General features: G+C 45.9%; 1 protein-coding gene across 2 annotated transcripts in view; it reads right to left on the reverse strand.

Moving 5' to 3' along the window:
• Nucleotides 1–2,341: 2,341 nt before the first annotated feature.
• PIWIL1 (piwi like RNA-mediated gene silencing 1) overlaps nt 2,342–24,350 on the reverse strand; it is a 133,482-nt gene continuing 111,473 nt past the window's right edge. For both annotated transcript variants that reach the window (XM_085853689.1, XM_085853690.1), the window contains exons 16-22: nt 15,681–15,784; nt 10,200–10,270; nt 9,834–9,987; nt 7,826–7,951; nt 6,904–7,051; nt 6,595–6,732; nt 2,342–3,515 (exon numbers count right to left, since the gene is read on the reverse strand). In XM_085853689.1, the coding sequence (XP_085709815.1) occupies nt 6,616–6,732; nt 6,904–7,051; nt 7,826–7,951; nt 9,834–9,987; nt 10,200–10,270; nt 15,681–15,784 (720 nt within the window). In that variant the 3' untranslated portion in view covers nt 2,342–3,515; nt 6,595–6,615. The remainder of the gene's footprint in view (nt 3,516–6,594; nt 6,733–6,903; nt 7,052–7,825; nt 7,952–9,833; nt 9,988–10,199; nt 10,271–15,680; nt 15,785–24,350) is intronic.

Consider the following 24,350-nt stretch of genomic DNA (forward strand, 5'->3'; position numbering starts at 1 on the left):
AGGTCTCTTCAGAGAATCCTTGGCGATCGCTGGTTGGACTTTGTGTTCAACGAGCGGTTGCTGAGAGACTCAAATGAGATTTGTTACCTGCGGCTGTATGGACACATGGCTCGTTTTCGCAATGCTGATACTGCTCACCAGATTCTCTCAGCGAGGGTCTCATGAGTGGAGGAAGCCAATGGGCCGACCACGTGCCTTGTGGTAAGTGGTTGCAGCAGGTTGATCAGCATCTCAAGGAGATGGGGATGGGCCAGACATCTGCCTGGGGATGGCCAGCTGGAGGCCCCTGGAGTACCGGCGGAAAGTGGACGCAGTGACGCGCTGCTCTGGCACATGCTCCCATGACATTATAGATATGTGGTTTGTGTCATAAGACCATTCATATGAAACCAGTTCCCCACACTCATACCAAGAACAAAAAAAGTAGTGGCGGCGAAGGTATGCGCTCTATGAGTGCCCGTTCTAGTTAGGTTAGGTATGGGAGCATGTGCCAGAGCAGCACGTCACCGAGTCCACTTTCCGCCGGTACTCCAGGGGCCTCCATCTGGCCATCCACCAGGCAGAAGCCTGGCCCATCCCCATCTCCTTGAGATGCCGATCAACCTGTTGCAACCACGAGGCACACGGTCATCCTGTTGGACTTCTCCGCTCACAAGGCTCCTTCGTTGAGAGAATCTGGTGAGCAGGATCAGTGTCAGGAAATCGAGCCACATGTCCGTACAACCTCAGCTGATGCTAACAGACTATACAGGCAACAAATCTCATTTGAGTCTCAGCATCTGCTTGTTGGACACGGTCTGACCAGCGACAGCCAAGGAATCTCCTAAGAGACTTGGTACCGAAGGAGTTAAGTCTTAATCTCAGATCCTTTGTCAGAGTTCAAGTCTCACATCCGTACAGCTAAACTGGAAGCACCAAGGACCTGAAGACTCGGACTTTCATCCTCCCACACAAGTACCGGCAGTGCCACACCCCATGATCCAGTGAATCCATGCCTCCCCAAGCACAACCCAGACGTCTAATGACCTCTGGGTCACAACCTGCGGAGACATGAATATCACTGCCAAGGTAAGTGAATCTCTGCGTGACCTCAACATCCTCACCACAAACAGGTACAGACAAGACAGCAGCATCGAAGATAAGATGTCACTGAAAGCGTGGATCTTTGTTTTGGCCGAGGAAACCCATAGTCCCAGCGGCTATTCCTCATTCAGTGCCTCGAGGGCCCTGACAAGGACATCCAGTGTTTCCACAAGGATGACTGAATAATCTGCGAAATGAAGGTCAGAGATCTTGACATTCTCAAACAATGCACCGCAGCTTGATCTCTCCGACATCCTCCCCAGAATTCAGTCTTTGCAAGCGTTGAAGAGTGTGGGGGCCAGTACACACCCCTGACGAACTCCAGTAACAACTTGAAATAAGTCGAGATGGAACCACCACGCCTCACAGCACTCTCTGTACCAGAGTATAGTTCACAAATCATATCGATCAACTTTGGTGGAACCCCATGAAGACTGAGAATCCTCCAGAGGGCATCCCTATTACTCAATTGAATGCTTTGTGGAGATCAACATAAGCTGCGAGCAGCCCCTGCCAAAATTCTCATCTGTGTTCGGTGAGGACCCCGAGAGCAAGGATACGGACAACTGTTGACTTCTTTGGTGTAAAGTCAGACTGCTCCGGGCACTTGTGCTCGAGCAGATGGTGGTGAACCCTATGAAGAATTATCCTAGCAAAGACCTTGCCTGCACTGAGAGGAGCGTCACCCCTCGGTAGTTGTTGTAGTCTTGGCGATCACCCTTCCCTTTCCAGAGAGGGACAACAAGGCCTCTTTTCCAGTCAGTTTGGATGATGCCTGTGTTCCAAACAGACAACAGAACTGCATGCAACGACACGAGTACAGCATTTCCACCAGCCTTGAGAAATCCTTCACGATGTCCTTGAAAATAGGTCGTTTCCTGTTTGGATTGATTTTCAATTTTGTTTAACTGCCAGACAGGCAGACAGTTAATTTTTATCTCACTCCTCCATGCACATTCACAATCAGGAAAAATTCAGACAAAGTACTGTAAAACTCCAGGTTAGTCTTCCGATTCGTGTTGAAAATGTTATTCAATTTACACAAGTTGTTCCTCGATCATAAACCGACGTTAAGACGTACAAAAAGACAAACGAATTGTTTAACCACACCTTTTGCTTCGCGTGTGCAGAGTAATCATGCACATGCATCACAATTTGAGGGAAATCAGTTTTCCTATTATAAATGAGAAACCCCTTAAAATGGAAGCAAATATCAAAATGCTGATCAATATCCAGAAAAAAAATCCACCAAGTCAAATCCACTTTCATGATTTTTTTTTATTATTATTTTTTTTAAACACAGAATTTCAACTTGTAACAAACCAATGTCCAAGTGAACTTTGACACTGGATGTAGGATTTCAATAAACGATCACACCGATACATTTAGAACCAAACAAAAACAAATCAGAAAACAAAAACAAATCAGAAAAAATATATAATCAAAACTCATGGGAAATAGATTTTCAGCAACAGTTATTTCATAACAAGATTTGTACCTTTGTCGAAGGCACAAATCCCCAAGAAACAATAAAAACCCCAAGCTTGTACATGAATAAGAAAAGGAAATGAAACACCCATAAATATACAAATGTCAACTTCTTGCAAATCGTTTTGTCGGAAAAAGGATGATGCAGGTGGGATTGAGCCGTTGAGAGAAACATCAATATGAATGGAGATCGAGGGAAAGGGGACACAATTATTGCTCAGTGTTCATCACAAACTCCAAAATTAGTCTGTATGCATGTTGCTAATTTGATGGCCATTAATGTTACTAGGTTTCATTGATGCACCTACCCTGTCTGAAACCTCCCACTTGGATTTGCATGATTACCAATATGAATGCAATTGTAATCAAGGAAGTGGAGATAAGAGTGGGTTCAGAGTTGAGATGCTTGCTTTACTCAAATTCACCTGTTTAACTGGAACAAATGTAATTTAAACATGAATATACCAGAGTGAACCCAATGAACACTCATGGCATAAGCAATGTCATTGTACATCTCAGTATTACACTTCTCGGACGACATTTGCCAAGAGTATCAGCAATGACAATTGTCAAAATGCAAATACATATTGTCTTATGTAAAAGGTGTTCATGGTCTTATCCATCATGTACGAGCTCCCCCCCCCCACCCCAAACAAAAAAAGGATGTTATTACCCTGATAAAATGCTACAAGAAAAAAAAACGCAAACAGAATTTCACCCCATCCACCGATGTCAGGTAATTATCGGCATCAGGTTTTAATAACCAACAGATTTAAACAGTTGAAGGAAAACAGTGGCTCAATAGAAAAGTGAAAAAGAAAATTGCAAAAGATCAATCAGCATGCTTGCTTGTAGGAAGGATAAACATTGGATTGGCTAGAGAGATTCTGAGGAAGAAGCATCATGCACCAGAAGCAGTCCTGGAGGTAGATTTCAACAGAACCCTAACGAGATGGGAAAAATCATTCAAAAATCCAAACATTATCAAAAGCAATCTTCGATAATAGTGGATAAATGCATCAATAAATAGCCCCGTGAGGGACTGAGGGTTATTTCCCCAACAGGTGGGGTGAAAATGAGGGATGAGGAGGAAGGGGCCATGCACCCCCCCCCTTTCCACGAAATGGTACGGTCATGGGGAGCACAACTTAAGTTAAACGCATGGTGCTTATGTTTCAAGAAGAGTTTGGTCTGCATCTGGCCATCGGTTTGTGAAAAATTTAAAATAACTTAAGGCCCGGTCACACCTTGACGTTTTAGCCAGCGATGGCAACGTATTAAAATGTATCTAAAACGCTGGCTTACGTTGAACTTTTGATGTTTTTTTTTAAAGATTCGGACGTATTCATAGCGACTTGGTCTTATGTATAACGCATTGGTAACGGACACAGAACGTTTCGTTGTGTTATAGATAACTTATACCAACGAATGCTGAACCTGTTGTCGGCCTACACAACCGATGCCCAACGATAGTCTAACTTAGGCATAGCGCGTTGCACGCATCGCCGACGATGTCGTGACGTAGCCTATTAAAAGGCTGACGCACAACGATTCGAATCATAACTGCCGTAGAAATGGAAGTGTCAACATCGCGGTCACACCTTGGCGATCTTGCCAGCGTATGCCGACCTAAGAAAAATGTCTAAAACGTTGGGGCACGTCAAATACGGTATGAGTAAGTTTGGTATACGTGAGTACAACGCTAAAGTATGCTATCATACGTCGTAGTAAGTAGAGTACGTCAAGAAATTTTAAACATGTTCAAAATTTTACGACGTACTCGGCGTATGACACACGTTCCGCATGCGATGGGGATAAATTTTACACACGATATGTGGACGCTTACACACGTCTACAAAGGCTACTTATAAGCTACTCATAAGTCGAAACACGTCGCGGTAATGTCTTTTTTACGCGAAACTTATTTCTAACTTATGTCTGACGTGCTTTGAACCAATTCTTTACGTAGTCCCATAACACACATCGACGTATGTAGACGTATTCCAATGACGTCTTCCGGTCGACAAAAAAAAAAAAAAAAAAAATTAACGTGTTTCTAGCTTACAACTGCCATATAAAGACGTGTTCCCAGCGGTTTTGGGAATTGGTATATAAAAATGCTGCTCATAAAAGGGGAACCCAACAGTGTTTTCGAGTCCTTTTTGAGTCGATGTCCATGTCAGCAGTAACAGTATCGGTATCAGTATTAGTATTAGTATTAGTAGTAGTTTGTTCATGTTGGCAGTAGTAGGTGAGTGTGAGGGGGAGGGTGTGGGTTATGATGGATCGTCCTTGCGTTTAACGATTTAAATGATAAACTCAACGATTTAAATGGCTGCATCTCCACTATTGAAAGTAGACGCTTGCGCTCAACAATTGGATTTTTTTTACACTCAACGACTTTTAAACGGTACCACTCAGCTATTTTCATTGTTTACAATGAACGATTTAAATTGCTGTCACTCGCCTTTGTTTTTTGACGCTGGGGTTTGGAAATTTGAAGCGTTTCTTCTGAACGTGTTAAAACGCTCAAACTCGACTATTTTAAATAGACGCTGCCGATGGACAATTGGAATCATAGCCAAGCTAGACATCGAAGTGTGAACATCCTCGTCATGCCGAAGAAAAGTTTGAAGAATGCTGCAAATAAGTGTCCTGGCCGTGGCCATGGACGCTGACGCAAGGACGATCCATTATACCGACCGCTTTCAGCCTATGAGTAACTTAAAAGTAACGTCTGTCGATGTGTGGCAACGATCGCAGACCGTGCATACAACTTGTGGCCAGCGTAGCGGAACGTGTGAGTCATACGCCGGCATACGTTGTGAAATTTCAAGCATGAAAAAAATTTGAGGACAACCAAAAAGTACAACGTTTAAAGCCAACGTACAACGACGTATGGCAGTGTTTTTCAGCGTGCTCTCAATGTTATCAAAACTTACCCATAACGTATTCAACGTGTGCCAGCGTTTTAGAAAAAAAATTCAAAAATCGGCATACGTTGGCTAAAACGTCAAGGTGTGACCGGGCCTTTACCAGAATTTGAGGTGAAGCCTCCCTTTTCAGCCTCTTTTAGGGGCCAGATCAGGATATGGAGCACAACCCCATGAGACCTTACTGTTCTGATGCATCGTATCAAATTTGGCCCACATAGTTCATATAGTTTGTGTGGAAAATCTTTTAGTGAATGAGGGATTAGGAGAGGAAGGCCATGCCCCCTTTCCAGGGGAGATACAGTGATGGGGAGCACAACTTAAGGTTAAGGCATGGTCACGATGCCGCATGGCCAGTTTAGTCTGGATGCGGTTGTCAGTTTCTGAGAAGATGATTTTTGAATGAAATACCAGTATTTAAGGCAAAAATCACCCTATAAATCAGCAGATCCGAATGGGGAGCACAACCCGATGAGATGACTGTCTTGATGCATTGTACCAAATGTGGTCTGTATCGCTCAGGCAGTTGTGGAGATGATGTTTCAGTGAAAATAAGGGATTTGGGGAGGGGTCTGTGGCCCTCTTTCCAGGGCAGATATGGCCATGAGCATAACTTAAGGTTGAAGACATGGTCCTGACACCTTGTGGTGAGTTTGGTCTGGATCTGGCAGTTTCTGAGAAGAAGATTTTTGAATGAAACACCAATATTTGGGGGAACCCCCCTCCTTTCACCACTATTATAGGGGGCACATCCAGATGGGGAGCACAACCCCATGAGACCTTGCTGTCCTGATGCATCCCACCATATTTGGTCCATATCAGTCAGGTAGTTTGTGAGAAGATGTTTTCGTCAATTGTTAACGAACGATTTAAACAAACAACTTTTCACATGATTAAGTGAGTTTAAAATTTTTTTATACTAGACACTTCGTTCAACATCACTGCACATATTCAACATAATTAAATAAACCTGTCAAATACTTAGGCTTGAAGTGCAATGACAATTTTATGAAGATGTACAAGAGCATTGGGGATCTGTGGAAGTTGGAAAATGCAATGTCATGAAGATTGCCAAAACAAAGTGACATACTGAAAATGGTGTCGAGCAGTCCTACAAGTAGAAGAGCCGGTCGGAGAGCAGCAGGCTCGGCTCACGGTGGATACTCTGCCCCACCAGAAAAGCAAGCTTGTGTGCGTACAAGCAAGGAGCTGGTACTCGGATTATTCCCTGTGTCACAGTTCGGTTCAAAAGGTCACGGTGGGCAGGAGGATAAAACAAGGGCCCATAACTTGGGATTATATCAGAAAAATCCACAAATCCAAGTAACGAAGAGAAAAGGAGCACCGAGTAACATGGGACAGCAATAAGGAAAAACACGATGATACCCAACTCACGTACCGGCCAGTTGTAATAGAGATGGCACATCTTGTACGTGAGGCGCTGCATGTGGTCTGGCTTCATGAAACTGGTGTCAAACACTACGTTGTAATGAGTTGGGCTTACGGTCCCCTGTCGCACCGACTGACTTATCACATAAAAGTCGTACCTGAATAAAATAGATTAAAGAGAGGAAAAGATGGAGAAAATAAAAACTAGAATGGCACTCAGTCAAGAGGATACCTCTGCCAGGCTGAACAGTTTACAGTTTGTATCACACTGATGGGCCGGTTTCATTTAAATCCCTTCAGCTGTTCTCAAGTATCACATTTTTACCCGACAAGACGTCTGACCTCTTGATGCTGAAATCTAATCGGTTCATCTTTGCATCATAATATATACCCATATTAAGTTTGGTCAAAATCCCATCACTGGTTCACAAGTAAGCACAGTAACAGAATTTTTACCTGACGGGACCTCTGACCTTTTGACCTCATAATCTGATCAGTTCATCTTTACATCAATATACATACTTGCAACAAGTTTGACTTGGAGATCCCATCAACTGTTCTTAAGTTGTCATGGTGACAAAAACCCATCATGCACGGACAAGCAGCCAGACAGACAACCCGAAAACATAACAGTCCATCTTCGGTGGTGGAGGTTAAAAAAAACAACATAAACAAACAACACACAGGAAGACCAAACAACAATAAATAAATAAATAAAAGGAACAAAGCCAATCAAATGGTAAAATGGTTCCTTTAATGGACTAGCAATCATCATTAGATCTCAATTGCTTAAACCACATCACAACCTTGCTCAATGGGAAGCATCAAACCAAGGGTTTCATACAAAGACATCAAATCACTAGTTTGGAGCAAACAAAAATGGCCAACGAACCCTGAACTTGTGCAGTTGATAAAATTTCCAAATCACTCACCATTCAGGCCGTGTGACTAGCGAGTCAATGACGGTGCCCGGTGGTGGATTACCAAGACCTGAATTCATCTTGGCAAAAAACCGAGCATTGCCAGATTTTTTCACCACCACCACGGTCACACGAGGCCTACGGGGAAGGAGCATTCACCAAAATAGAGTTCAAAGAATACCCAAAGGAAGGAAGGGATCTTCCATCCAAAACAATGACCTTTTCAACCCTCTGTTAAATCACCCCCCCCCCCACAACTCCCTCAAGGCCACCTCTTTCGAAATATTCTTCCTTAGAGTTTGCTTCTGTATCCATATTGTGCACCCTGCATCATCCCCTACCCCTTATTCCTCCAAATATCTCCCTCAACGCTGCTGTTCGTGAGCTCCCCCTCCCCTCTTTCTACTATTCATTTGGTTGTGTTACATCCTAAGATATTCAGTGTTCTAGTTCTTCCATGACCCAAGACTATACAAAAAAAAAAAAAAAAAAAAAAAACAAGTAGCGGTACAAAGTACACCACCCCATGCCAAATAAATAATACAGCCTCCAGCATGCAACATTGTCAGGGTGCCTTCGGTGCCCAGCGATGCCGCTGTGCGGCACATGGAGACGGAATTGGGAGGGAAAGGTGTGCAATAATTTATTAATTGTGCAATTAAAATAAATAAATAAATATCATAAAATGATTAACTTCTTAAATCAATTGGCTAATCGCATACCGAAATCACCACCTAATTTCATCTGAATCTAACTTTTTGAAAATTATCTGATTAATCAAAAAACCAACAATCAATTGATTAATCAATAAATCAAAGCTACCCTTTCAAGCCAAATCACTTGGTCGCTGTCATGTCCAAATGTCAGCTTCCTAGCTCAAAATATGCCTGAGATATTGCCAGAATGAGAAACAAAATTAATCAATTAATTGATTAACCCCCAAAAAAATTTTAAAAGACATTTTTTGCAAAGCCCATCTTCACTTTTGTCCCCAAATTTCAGCTTCCCAACTCAAAGGATGGCTGAGATATCGCGCAGACAAACAAGAAAAGTAAAAACTGAGTACTAGTACTCCCATCCTTTGGTACCCGGCGATGACGTCATGCATCATCTGGATATGGAGTTGGGAAGGAGCGGTGTACAACAAAAGGCTCCACGTGAATGAACCACACTTAATCTGGATTGAGATAAATACAGAATAGATGGAGTGACTATAAATTATGAAGGTGGGAAGACTTGTTCACAATGTATCAAAGATTGTTTTTCTCTCTCTCTCTCTGATTTTCAGATGTACACACAGAGAATTAGTTGGACGTCTTTTTACGACGTCCTCTCAGCTTTCTTCCTGAAACCACGAGCTTTATTGCCAACCAAGTCTTCTCTTTCCAAGTTCTTCCTCACGAGCACCAATGTTTATTTTTGATTTTTCATCTCTTCCTGGTTTCTGAGGTCAGAATCTTTCTTTCAGGGACAATCCAACCATCGTATCATTCTCACCTCAGTCATTTCCATTCCTTTTACATCTGGATCCACATTTACCCATACTTCGCTTGCATACATCAATACCCATCTGACGCAGGCTTTCGAAACTCCTTTTATAGACAAATGAATGTCACCTTTGCTTTAAGATAGGTTTTTCCCTGTTATGTAGTTTAACAAACCCTCCACACATCATTGCCTGCATTGGTAACCGGTGAAATTGATGCTCAGAGAATGAATGAAGAAGCAGTTCAATGCTCAACGTGAGAAAAACCCTCCAAATGACCGTCATTTTCAGCTCTTCCTCAAAGTGAGATTTTTAACCGAAAGGCAGATCACTCAATTCTGGTGGGCCTTTGGAATGGTCGAAATAACTGTTAAAGGCATACATTTTGACATGATTAATGGATATCATTGAGGTTACTTGGGATCCTTTGAAGTATGAAGTCTGAGTAGGTAAGATGGTTTCTGAGGCACTTTAAATACTTTACCAATTGTTTTATTCAGGTAGCATTTTTCAGGCCAATGCAGAGCCACTCACTGGAAGTTTTCGCTGAGGGCATACAGGCAGTCGAGGAGCTGGGGTATCTCGTAATTAACCACCATTGCCAGTTGCCCATCGCCCACACCATCACGGTATAGCACGACACGTGAAGGTAGCTTCTGGTTCACACTGCTCCATTTCTTCACTGCGGCTGTATAGGACGTCGGATTGGGGTCGGGAGACATGGTTTGAGGCACAGAGTCGCAATAGTTAAGCAGTGAGAAAACACAAAATAAATCCTTTCCTCAAATGAAATCCACAAGAATACTGAACACAAGGCTTCTCAAAACTGCACACAAGATAAGACCATCTAGAACTGTCACCGTTATTCAAACTATTGAACGTGCAAAACTGTCTTCTCACCATTGATGCAAACTTTTAGCCCATCAGTAAGCTCCTGCCCAGGGTGCTGCAGAATCGCACGGGAATACCATCTGCAAGGTGGGGATGGGAGGTCAAAAGACAATAAATAAATAATAATTCACACAAAAGGAAAAAGGAACATTTAACTGCAAATTGAACAAATTATGCCTTTAAAAGTCTTTCAACTTGTGTGGGGATTTTTTTTCTCTCAAATCCTTCAGTTCACTTATTGCCTGTGGTTCTGAATTTTTGATGTACTATCAAGCTTTTAGATGTTCAAATGAATAAAATGACAATATAGGTTACAATAAAGCTCATGTCATTCAAACTTACAACTGTCTCACACAATACCACCATTGTTAAATAATATAAATAATTAACCCACACGCATGAAGCGCAAAGCGGGGTTAAGCAATTGGTTCACTCTGTTTTGTCTGTCGACAAGTGTCATTCTATGATAAAGAAACGACTTGATTTCAATTGAATTCTAAATTTTCAACCCTGAAGAAAATCGAATCGGAATACGAGCCCGTAATTAGTCGTACTATGACTAAATTTGCCAAATTGTACAGAATCTCATCCAGATTACACATGCCCATTTGATTAAAAAAAGGGACATGGAAAGGCCTTCTCAGTTCTTGCTTTGCGTTTGATTGAGCACGGTCTATATTTCCTACGAGATGTGATTTTTGTCTTGATGTCAACAATCCCCAATGCTGACAGTGCTGGTGGCAAATTTGATAGGGAGAGACGATGTAATATTTTGTACAAATACTGCGAAACTGGAGGTTTTTGAAAGTGCCAAGAAGTCGATTTGTGTTCTGCAGTGTTCGAGTTTATAATTCAGTTGAAATGAAATGATTTTAAAGGCGGCACAAAAACAATTTTTGCAGAAGGTTACTGCCGTTGATGCAGCGTCTTCATGCCACCTTATCTAACACGTTACATGAGTTATTAGTGTCTGTGTCCTTTCGTTGTTGCTAAAAACAGTACGTTTCCTGTTTGGAATAATTTTCAATTTGGCTTGAGTGCCAGACAGATTAAAAAAATATACCCATCAGAGATGGGGAATCCCCCACCATTGAAACATTTTTTTCAAGATGGCCGCCCCAGTCGGCCATGCCCAAAATTAATAGGGTTCTTCCTTTTCAGGTGGTTCATGTGACCCAAATTTCAAATCAATATGGCGAACAGTTTATGAGTTATCGCACTCACAGTTATAAAATGTTGACGTCCAGCCAGCCGGACGGACGGACGACCCGGATGACAACAATATCCCCCTTCCGCCACGTGGCGGGGGATAATAATAAGAACTAGCCGAAACCCCGTCAGACGGATTCCATTCATTCAACCACCCTCACCAGCTCAACCACACTCGAGGGACATACTGAACAGGGCGTGCTTGCCCCCGCATACTCATCCCCCGCCCCTGCCCTATTCCACCCCCCGCCTTCAATTTGCTTAACCCCGCCCAAAAATTAAATTACCCCGGCCCCGCCCCTTCACTCCCCACCCCCCCCGTCTCTTGATTCCCCACCCCCCTGCAGGTCAGGTAGGTCAGGTATGGGAGCATGTGCCAGAACAGCGCGTCGCTGCGTCCACCCTCCGCCGGTACTCCAGGGGCCTCCGTCTGGCCATCCCCCAGGCAGATGCCAGGCCCATCCCCATCTCCTTGAGATAATGGTCAACCTGCTGCAACCACGAGGTACGTGGTCAGCCCACTGGCCTCCTCCACTCATGAGTCTCCCTCGCTGAGAGAATCTGGTGAGCAGGATCAGCATCAGGAAAACAAGCCATATGTCCATACAGCCGCAACTGACGCTCACGGACTATGCAGTTAACAAATCTCATCCGAGTCTCTCTCAGCAACCGCTCGTTGGACACAAAATCCGACCAGCGATAGCCAAGGATTCTCCGAAGAGACCTGGTACCAAAGGAATTAAGTGTCCGTCTCAGATCCTTGGTCAGAGTCCAAGTCTCGCATCCATAGAGCAAGACTGGAAGTACCAAGGACCTGAAGACTCGGACTTTCGTCCTCCCGCACAGGTACCGGCAGCGCCACACCCCATGATCCAGTGAATCCATGACTCCCCAGGCCCGTCCCAGACGTCTATTGACCTCTGACTCGCAGCCAGCAGAGACATGAATATCACTGCCAAGGTAAGTGAATCTTTCCACGACCTCAACATCCTCACCACAAACAGACACAGACAGGACAGCAGCATCCAAGATGTCACCGAAAGCCTGGATCTTAGTTTTGACCCAAGAAACCCGTAATCCCAGCGGCTCCGACTCCTCATTCAGTACCTCGAGGGCCCCCAAAAGGATGTCTAAAGTCTCCGCAAAGATGACTGCATCATCTGCAAAATCAAGGTCCGAGATCTTGACATTCCCAAACGATGCACCGCAGCTTGATCTCTCCGACATCCTCCCTAAAATCCAGTCCATACAGGTGCTGAAAAGTGTGGGGGCCAGTACACACCACTGACGAACTCCAGTAACAACAGGAAATAAGTCAGAGATGGTACCACCACACTTCACAGCACTCTCAGTACCAGAGTAGAGTTCAGACATCAGATTGATCAGTTTTGGTGGCACCCACGAAGACCAAGAATCCTCCAGAGGACATCCCGATTCACTGAATCGAACGCTTTACAGAGATCAACATAGGCTGCAAGCAGCCCCTGCCGAAACTCTCGTCTGCGTTCGGTGAGGACACGAAGGGCAAGGATACGGTCAATCGTTGACCTCTTTGGTGTAAAGCCTGACTGCTCCGGATGCTGGTGCTCAAGCAGATGGTGGCGAACCCTATCAAGAATTATTCGAGCAAAGACCTTGCCCGGCACTGAGAGCAGTGTCACCCCTCGGTAGTTGTTGCAGTCTTGGCGATCACCCTTCCCTTTCCAGAGAGGGACAACAAGGCCCCTCTTCCAGTCAGTTGGGATGATGCCTGTGTTCCAGGCAGAGCACAAAACTGCATACAACGACACGAGTGCAGCACTTCCACCAGCCTTGAGAAGTTCAGCATGGATGCCACAGATCCCTGGAGCTTTGCCCTGTTTCAACTGGTTCACCGCAGCCCGCGTTTCCACAAGCGAAGGTGGACCACAGTTGATTTGAGGGTCAGCAACAGGGATTGGAACACCCTTGACGTCCAACTCGACAGCTGGAGGATCAGCCTGGTGCAACCGCTCAAAGTAACCGGCCCAGCGGGCCTTCACTTCAGACTCCTCTGTCAAGAGCCTACCACTCTCTGCTCGAACTGCAGTGCTCCGAGGGATGGGCTTGGATGAACGCAATGCGCGAATTCCCCTGTAAGCGGGACGAGAATCACCTGTCCACAGGTGATGCTCTACCCCCTCACAGATTCCTCGCACATAGGCCTCCTTGTCCACCCTCAGTGCATGTTCAGTTTTTCGCCTCAGCTCCCTGAACAGCTCAGCTCTGCCATTCAGCCTGGCCCTGCGACTCTGGTCAATGGTATCCAGTGTCCCTTGAGACAAAATTCTTCTTTGCCCTGCGGTGAGCTCCAAGACATCCACCGACAACATCAAGGACGGTGGTCTTGAAGGCACTCCAGAACTCTTCAGGACCCTCCAAAGCACCCAGACCCCCCCCCCCCCCAAGTGTCCACTCAGCCTGTTCGCAAACTCCTCAGCTACTCTCTCATCCCTGAGCTTGCCAACATCCAGCCTAGGCTGGGATGGTACCATTCTCCAGGATTTAAGGTGCAGCTTTAGAGTTGCTACAACAAGCCTGTGGTCAGTATTGAGGAACTGAGCACTTCGGTAGACCCTGCAGTTCTGGATCATCCTCCAACGACCGTCAATGAGGACATGGTCAATCCCCTTTGCCACACCGCCAGCGTTGGAATACCAAGTCCAGCGATGAGCTTGTGGGCGCTGAAACCATGAACCAGCCACCCTAAGTCCATGACTTCTTGAAAAGTCAAGGAACTTAGTGCTATTCTGGTTCATAGTTCCTGACCCATGGGGACCAACACACACCTCATAACCATCCCTATCAGTTCCAGTCGATGCATTGAAATCCCCCAAGACTAGAAGTGTATCTCGTCTGGGGCACTGATCAACCAGACTCGAGCGTGGCGTAGAATGCATCCTTCTCTGTGAGATCACTCGCCTCAGTCGGAGCATAAACAGAGACCAGGGAAATGACACCTAAGGAGTGACGAATCCTTAATCTCATAATACGCTCGTTGACCAGTGTTACCTCAATTATCATTGGGGTCAGCTTATTGGACACAGCTACAGCAACTCCTTGGGTATGGTAACCATCAGAGCGACCAGACCAATAGTAGGTGTAACCACCCACCATTATCTCGCCGCGATCCGGTCTCCGAACCTCAGAGAGAGCTGCAATCCCGATGTCCAAACGCTTGAGCTCAGATGATAGCAGAGACAGGTGATCATCTTCTCTTTGGGATAGGACATTCCAGGCACCCACCCAAAGGGACCGCCTCAGGTTAACCCAATGAGACCGCCGTCTGGTGGACGACACCTCAGCACCACTACGACACACTCTCCTGCAATCTGACCCAGGGATGTTACCCTGTGGTTTCCCTCCTATCAAAGATTGGGGGTCCCGAAGGATTTGCCCCAATCCCGTCATCCGGTGAGCTGCCCTGCGAAGGGAAGCTGCACAGGAGGTACTCCCACGAGTGGGTTTTCAGATTTTTTTGCGTTTTGCGGAATGAAGGGTTTTACGGTGGCCGGAGTGCAAATCCTGCCACCAACCTCCTCATAAAAAGTAACCCAACTGCCCCCCTGCCCACCCCCTCATACTCAACGCCGCCTAATTCACCCCAGCCCCGCCCCATTTTCCCCCGTTTTCAATTTGCTTACCTTACCCCTGCCTCTTCACTCCTCGCCCCCACCTCTTCACTTCTCGCCCCCGTCTCAACGAAAAGTGTTTATTCTGCTTCAGAGTTGAAAGTTGACTATTTCCACTATGTGCGATGCACTCTTACAGGTACGAAGTTTTTCAGTCCAGGTCACAGTACTGAGAAAAACGTGAGGCGACCACGAGGAGCACAAAATTGGTCCTTCAGTATTAATATAATCGATAATAATGATAATTATCTCACGCTCTGCGCATGGACAAATTCAGAGCGAAAGTACTGCGAAACTACAGGTTCGTTTTCCAAACTGTGTTCAAAATATAACATTCAAATGAGATAAACAGTTGTTCCTCGATCATAAATTGACATTTGCAGAGACAGACAGACAAAGTGAACCAATTGTTTAATTAAAATATCTTACAATATTGGCAGATTTGTGCCAGTACTTCAAAATTACTCAGCTCACACCCAATGCAACCTAAAATACTCAATCCAAGAGAACAGTTGAAATTTCAGAACCAGATGAGCCATGCATGCTGCAACTATAGAATGCACACAGTTAGCAACCATCAGATGTCATAAGAACTTATGATTGTGCACCTGTGCCACGTGACAGACCTCACCTGGTCAAGCGGCCGTTGAGGCTCGCCACAAATCCTGCAATGGAAGACCCTCGCAAGGAATTGTCATGGTAAGTATCCACACCAATCACCATCAGGTCTTTGAGCTGGACACAGTGAGCACAATGAATCAGACACTGTTACACGAAGATGACAAATGGTGACATAATCTCTGTGGGACTACCATGACACCAAGAACTGACAACCTTTGGGACACAATCAGACTTCCCCAAAGAGAGGCAGGCCAGAAGATCTTTCCAAGCAATTGCCCTCCCGACTTGGTAAAGTGCATACCTCCGCCAGGTTGAACAGTTTACATTTTGTATCCCACTGAAAGACCGGATGTGCATCCGAGCCTTAACCAAAATCAAATCAATTCGTCCTTGTCACACACCCAACCTGTCCAAGTTTTGTCTGAATCCATCGATAACTTTGAGATATCATGCTCAGACAGATCAAGATAGACAGACAGGGGCATAAATATAAACCTCGTCCACTTTTGGTGGCAGAGGAAATTACAATAACGTTCAGACAATAGACAATCCAAATAGTGTACTACCAAGACGTATGAAACACCCGATAAAGCACATACAAGAAAATCGCTTCACTTTACTCTGCGAGTGAACAGTAGCAATGCCTCCAAAGCCAAAAACAATTCTAAAACCAGAGGGGGAGCACTCGGTAGAGTGCAAAACCTCCGCCGCCAATACTGCTAGGTCACTCAAGTGAACCTGATATCCTATTCATTCAATTTGACGTCAACAGTGCCCACAAAGTTATATTTTGCAACTTTTCCTTTTACTTTTTCATACTCAATTCATTCGTCATAACTAGATTCCTTGAGACAGAAATTGATTTTACGTAGGTATATCCACCTGAAGTTCCAAAATCAGCTGCAATTATAATTTTGGCATGTTTTTTTTTGTTGGAAATCACTTATAACATGTAGAAATGGAAAAAAAAAAAAAAAATCAAATATTTTTTCAAAATAACCACCATAGCGGCCATATTGGATTTTGAACAAATCCAAAATCTAATGGCATGATCCTTGGACCATACCTCATCCCCCCACCAAGTTTCATCGAAATCCGTCGAGGAATTTTTCCATAATACTGTTCACAAACAAACAAACAAACAAACAAACAAACAGAAAGGGGTGAAAACAGTAACCTCCATCCATCTTCGATGGCGGAGGTTAATAAAATATAATGAAAAAATAATTTAAAAAAGTCACGAAATACATCCAATTTTACCAATTTGGCTCTCTGGATTTCATTTTTAGCTCCTCGTGGAGGATCTCTAAGTCTTACTCAAGTTGTTGCTCTTAATCTTTTTCTTGTGGACTTTTTTGTTTCACAGCCTACAGTTTTCGTCGAAACTTCCTGAAACTTGGCAAATATATGTAAAAATACACTGCACAAACAGTAACCATCTCAGATTTTGAAAATTCCTCCGAGAAAAAAAGTTATGACGTCAAAATATCTCCGCTCATGGAAATCACTGAAAAAAATTATCTCCGAAACAAGGCAAGCTTTTTGAATTCTGTTTGCGGGAATCGAACGGGGCATCAGCAGAGATGAATTACCGCACATATGATGCATCACTATGACGGCATATCAATTTTTATGACGTCATTCCTATTTTTTGACATTTTTTGTTTCACAACCCAGAGTTTTCATCGGATCTTCGTGAAACTTGCCATGTATGTGCAGAAAGCCCACGTGCAGGCAGTAACCATCTCCAATTTTGGAAATTCTTCTGAGAAAAAAAAGTTGACGTCATAATATCGCCGCTAATGGAAATCGCCTTATACCATCATCACCGAAACTTGGCAAGCTGTTTGAATTTTGTTTGTGGGAATCAAGCTGGGCATTAGCACAGATAATTTACCGCAAACCTGATACATCACAATGACGTCAAATTCGTTTTTATGACGTCATCATTAAGAGGACGAGGATCTTAGCTCATTTGAGCTTGTTTTTGCCAATTTCAGAAAAGTCAAGTCAGGTATGGGAGCATGCGCCAGAGCAGTGCGTCGCTGCATCCACTTTCCGCTTCCGATACTGCAGGGTAACTCCAGGGGCCTCCGACTGGCCATCCCCATCTTCTTGAGATGCTGAATAACCTGCTGCAACCAGGAGGCACGTGGTCAGCCCATTGGCCTCCTCCACTCACGAGGCTCCATCGCTGAGAGAAGCTGGTGAGCAGGATCAGCGTCAGGAAAACGAGCAATATGTCAATGCAGCCACAGCTGATGCTCAAGAACTATGCAGGTAACAAATCTCATTAGAGTCTCTCTCAAAAACCGCTCGTTGGATACAAAGTCCGACCAGCGAAAGCCAAGAATTCTCCGAAGAAACCTGGAACTAAAATAATTAAGTCTCCGTCTCAGATCCCTGGTCAGAGTCCAAGTTTCACATCCATAGAGCAAGAATGGAAGCACAAAGGACCTGAAGACTCGGACTTTCATCCTCCCACACAAGTAACGGCAGTGCCACACCCCATGATCCAGTTAATCCATGACTCCCCAGGCCCCATCCAGGTGTCTACTGACCTCTGACTCACAGCCAGCAGAGACATGAATATCACTGCCAAGGTAAGTGAATCTCTCTGTGACCTCAAGATCCTCACCACAAACAGGTACCGACAGGACAGCAGCACCCAAAATGTCATTGAAAGACTGGATCTTAGTTTTGATCCAGGAAACCAGTTATCCCAGAAGCTCCGACTCTTCATTCAGCACCATGAGGGCCCCAAAAGGATATCCAGAGTCTCCGGAAAGAAGACTGCATCATCTGCGAAATCAGTCAGAGATTTTGACATTCCCAAACAATGCAACGCGGCTTGATCTCTCCGACATCCTCCCCAGAATCCAGTCCATGCAAGTGCTGAAAAGTGTGGGGGCCAGTATACACCCCAGACGAACTCCAGTAACAACTGGAAATAAGTCGGAGATGGAACCACCACATCTCACAGCACTCTCAGTACCAGAGTATAGTTCAGACATCAGATCGATCAGTTTTGGTGGCACCCCACGAAGACCAAGAATCCTCCAGAGGGCATCCCGATTCACTGAATGGAACGCTTTGCAGAGATCAACACAGGCTGGGAGCAGCCCCTGCCGAAACTCCCGTCTGCGCTCAGTGAGGACCCGAAGAGCAAGGATACGGTCAATCGTTGACCTCTTTGGTGTAAAGCCTGACTGTTCTGGACACTGGTGCTCAAGCAAATAAATGGTGGCGAACCCCATCAAGAATTATCCGGGCAAAGACCTTGCCCGGCACTGAGAGCAGCGTCACCCCTCGGTAGTTGATGCAGTCTTGGAGATCACCCTTCCCTTTCCAGAGAGGGACAACAAGGCCCCTCTTCCCGTCAGTTGGGATGATGCCTGTGTTCCAGGCAGAGCACAGAACTGTGTGTAACGTCACGAGTGCAGCATTTGCACCAGCCTTGAGAAGTTCAGCATCGATGCCACAGACCCCAGGCACCTCACCCCATTTCATCGCAGCCTGTGTTTTCACAAACGAAGGTGGACCACAGTTGATTGGAGGGTCAGCAACAGGGATTGTAACACCCCTGACGTCCAACTTGACAGCTGGTGGATCAGCCTGGTGCAACCGCTCAAAGTTACGGACCCAGCGGGCCTCCACTACGGACTCCTCTGTCAAGAGCCCAGCACCCTCTGCGCAAACTGAAGTCGACCGAGGGACGGGCATGGACGAACGCAATGCGTGAATTCCACTGCAAGCAGGACGAGAATCAGTTGACCACAGGTGATGCTCTACCCCCTCAGATTCCTCGCACAAAGGCCTCCATGTCCACACTTAGTGCACGTACAGTTTTATGCCTCAGCTCCTTGAACAGCTCAGCTCTGCCATTCAGCCTGGCCCTGCGATTCTGGTCAATGTACCTGGTCCTGGTGTACCAATGTACTTGGTCAATGATTCTGGTCAAGTGGGAGGATCCAGTGTACCTTGAGACACAAAATTCTTCTTCACCCTCCAGTGAGTTCCAAGACTTCTTCTTCTTCCTCTTTCGGCTTGCTCCCGTTAGGGGTCGCCACAGCGGACCAACCGTCTCCATTTCGCTCTATCCTCCACATCTTCCATTGACACTCCAACCACCTGCATGTCCACCCTCACCGCATCCATGAACCTCTTCTTTGGCCTTCCTCTTCTCCTCCTGCCTGGCGGCTCCATCTTCAACATCCTTCTCCCGATATACTCCGTTTCCCTCCTGTGCACATGTCCAAACCATCTCAATCTCACCTCTCTCACTTTGTCTCCAAACCGTCCTACCTGCGCTGTCCCTCTAATATACTCATTTCTTATCCTATCCATCCTCGTCACTCCCAACGAGAATCGCAGCATCTTTAACTCTGCCACCTCCAGCTCCGCTTCCTGTCTTTTTGTTAGCGCCACCGCCTCCAAACCATACAACATAGCTGGTCTCACTACCGTCTTGTATACTTTCCCCTTCACTCTTGCAGCTACCCTTTTGTCACAAATCACTCCTGCAACTCTTCTCCACCCACTCCATCCTGCCTGCACTCTCTTTTTCACTTCTCTCCCACACTCTCCGTTACTTTGGACAGTTGATCCCAAATATTTAAACCAATCCACCTTCCCCACCTCAACTCCTTGCAACTGCACCATACCACCACCCTCCCTCTCATTTACGCACATGTACTCTGTCTTACTCCTACTGACTAACATTCCCCTTCTCTCCAGTGCGTACCTCCACCTCTCAAGGCTCGATTCAGCCTGCTCCCTACTCTCCCTACAGATCATGTCATCCGCGAACATCATAGTCAATGGAGACTCCAGTCTGATCTCGTCCGTCAACCTGTCCATCACCATTGCAAACAGGAAAGGGCTCAGAGTCGATCCTTGGTGCAATCCCACTTTAACCTTAAACCGGTCCGTCATTCCTACCGCACACCTCACCGCTGTCACACTGTCCTCATACATATCCTGCACGATCCTCACATACTTCTCCACCACTCCCGACTTCCTCATACAATACCACAACTCCTCTCTTGGCACCCTATCATAAGCTTTCTCTAAATCCACAAACACACAATGCAACTCTTTCTGGCCTTCCCTATACTTCTCCATCAACATTCTCAAAGCAAACATCGCATCAGTGGTGCTCTTTCCTGGCATAAACCCATATTGCTGCTCACAGATCGTCACCTCTCCTCTCAACCGAGCTTCCACTACTCTTTCCCACAACTTCATGGTGTGGCTTAACAACTTTATCCCTCTGTAATTTCCACAGCTCTGCACATCACCCTTATTCTTGAAAATCGGAACCAGTACACTTAATCTCCACTCCTCCGGCATCCTCTCACTTTCCAAGACTTTAAACAATCTGGTTAACAACCCCACTGCCATCTCTCCGAAGCACTTCCATGCCTCCACTGGTATACCATCTGGGCCAACCGCCTTTCCACTTTTCATCTTCTTCATAGCAGTCCTCACTTCATCCTTACTGATCCACCCCACTTCCAGATTCACTATCTCCACCTCTTCCAACCTTCTCTCTCTCTCATTTTCTTAATTCATCAGCTCCTCAAAGTACTCCATCCACCTTCTCAACACACTCTCCTCGCTCGTCAGCACATTCCCATTTGCGTCCTTTATCACCCTAACCTGCAGCACATCCTTCCCAGCTCGGTCCCTCTGTCTTGCCAATCGGTATAAATCCTTTTCCCCTTCTTTCGTATCCAACTTCTCATACAGCTCGTCATATGCCTTTTCCTTGGCCTTTGCCACCTCTCTTTTTGCTTTTCGACGCCACTCCTTGTACTCCTGCCGACTTTCTTCATCTCTCTGACTATCCCACTTCTTTTTCGCCAACCCCTTCTTCCTTATACTTTCCTGTACTTCCTCATTCCACCACCAAGTCTCCTTATCTTCCTTCCTCTGTCCAGATGTCACACCAAGTACCTTCCTAGCTATCTCCCTCACAACTTCTGCTGTCGTTGCCCAATCATCCCACCCATCTTTACCACCATCCAACGCCTGTCTCACCTCCTCCCTAAATTTCACGCAACAGTCTTCCTCCTTCAGCTTCCACCATCTGGTCCTTGGTTCAGCCCTCACTCTCTTCCTCAACCTCACCTCTAAAGTCATCCTACAGACCACCAATCGATGCTGTCGAGCTACACTCTCCCCTGCCACAACCTTACAGTCACTAATCTCTTTCAGGTTGCATCTCCTACTTAAGATGTAATCCACCTGTGTGCACTTTCCTCCACTCTTGTATGTCACCGTGTTCCTCCTTCTTCTTGAAATACGTGTTTACCACTGCCATTTCCATTCTTTTTGCAAACTCTACCACCATTTGCCCTTCCACATTTCTCTTGTTGAGACCGTACCTCCCCATCACCTCCTCATCCTCTTTATTCCCTTCCCCAACATGTCCATTGAAATCTGCTCCAATCACCACTCTTTCATCCTTGGATACACTCTCCACCACTTCATCTAACTCACTCCAGAAATCTTCTTTATATTCCATCTCACACCCCATATGTGGGGCATATGCACTGATGACATTCATCATCACCCCTTCAATTTCCAACTTCATCACTCGGTCAGACACTCTCCTCACCTCCAATACCCTCTTGACATGATCTTCCTTCAGGATTATCCCGACACCATTTCTCCTCCCATCCACACCATGGTAGAACAGTTTGAAACCACCTCCAATGCTCCTCGCCTTACTCCCCCATCCACTTGGTCTCTTGTACACACAGTATGTCCACCTTTCTTCTCTCCATCATATCAGCCAACTCTCGCCCTTTGCCAGTCATCGTCCCAACATTCAGAGTTCCAACTCTCACCTCCACACTTCTACCCTTCCCCCTCTCCCACTGCCTCCGGACTCGCCTTCCCCGTCTCCTTCTCCTCCTTCGCCCAGCAGTAGCACAATTTCCACTGGTACCCTGCTGACCACCGGTACCGGTCGTTGGTAACCTGGGCCTCGACCGATCCGGTATGGAAATTCGTTTTGTTGTCCACATAATGATTTGGCATAGGTTTTTACGCCGGATGCCCTTCCTGACGCAACCCTGGTCGCCTCTTACGACACACAGGGATATGGTACACCTATTCTAAGCGGGGCATACACCGGGCCCAGTACAACTGGTGCTCATTTCGCCGACCTTGGAAGGATGGCAGGCTGAGTCAACCCCCTGGTGTTTTCGACTTGGTTTTATATATATATATATATATACATACATACATACATACATATATTAATTCAGTGTCCCAACGGGGCTTGAACTCAGGACCTCTTGGGTCCCAAGCCACTGCGCCAACACCAGGCTAAAAACACCAGTGAGTTCCAAGACATCTACCGGAAACATCAAGGACGGTGGTCATGTAGGCACTCAACAACTCTTCAGGATCCCCCAAAGCACCCAGACCCCCCAAAGCACCCAGACCCCCCAAATCTCCACTCAGCCTGTTCGTAAACTCCTCAGCTACCCTCTCATCCTTGAGCTTGCCAACATCCAGTCTCGGCTGGGATGGTACCATTCTCCTGGATGATAAGCTTCAACTTAAGTGGTGGGACAAGAAGCAGGTGGTCAGTATTGAGGAACTGAGCACTCAGGTAGACCCTACAGTTCTGGATCATTCTCCAATGATTATCAATGAGCAGATGATCAATCTCCTTTGCCACACCATCAACATTGGAATACCAAGTCCAGCGATGAGCTTGTGGGTGCTGAAACCATGAACCAGCCACCTGAAGTCCATGACTTCTTGCAAAGTCAAGGAACTTAGTGCTATTCAGGTTCACAGTTCCAGACCAGTAGGGACCAACACACGTCTCATAACCATCCCTATCATTGCCAGTCGATGCATTGAAATCCCCCAAGACTAGAAGAGTATCTCACCTGGGGCACTGATCAACCAGACTCGAGCGTGGCAAAGAATACGTCCTTCACAGTGAGATCACTTGCCTCAGTCGGAGCATATACAGAGACCAGGGAAATGACACCCAAGGAGTGATGAATCCTTTGTCTCATAATATGCTCGTTGACCAGGGTTACCTCAATTATCATTGGAGTCAGCTCGAGCAACTCCTTGGGCATGGTAACCATCAGAGCCACTCGACCAATAGTAGGTGTAACCACCCGCCATGATCTTGCCACAATCTGGTCTCTGAGCCTCAGAGAGAACTGCAATACCAATGTCTAAACGCTTGAGCTCAGATGATAACAGAGACAGGTGATCATCCTCTCTTTGGGATAGGACATTCCAGGCACCCACCCAAAGGGACCGCCTCAGGTTAACCCAATGAGACCGCCGTCGGGTGGACGACACCTCAGCACCACACTCTCCCACAATCTGACCCGGGAATGTTACCCCGTGGTTTCCCTCCTATCATCAAAGATTGGAGGTCCCGAAGGCTTTGCCCCAATCCCGTCATCCAGTGAGCTGCATTGCGAAGGCAAGTTGCACAAGAGGTACGCCCACGGAGTGGGTTTACAGATTTTTTTGTTTGCTTCTGGAATGTTTTGCGGAATGAAGGGTTTTACGGTGGTCGGAATGCAAATCTTGCCACTAACCTAATAAGAAGTAACCCAACTGCATGATAATGGCTGCAGACACAAATGGGCATGAGATATGGATGGCCGTTGGCTCACAAGGAGCTCCTCCA

This window comes from Eptatretus burgeri, chromosome 14 (genome assembly GCF_056783735.1).
Source record: "Eptatretus burgeri isolate ZD-2024b chromosome 14, Ebu_testis_v1, whole genome shotgun sequence".
In the NCBI taxonomy this organism is placed as follows: Eukaryota; Metazoa; Chordata; class Myxini; order Myxiniformes; family Myxinidae; genus Eptatretus; species Eptatretus burgeri.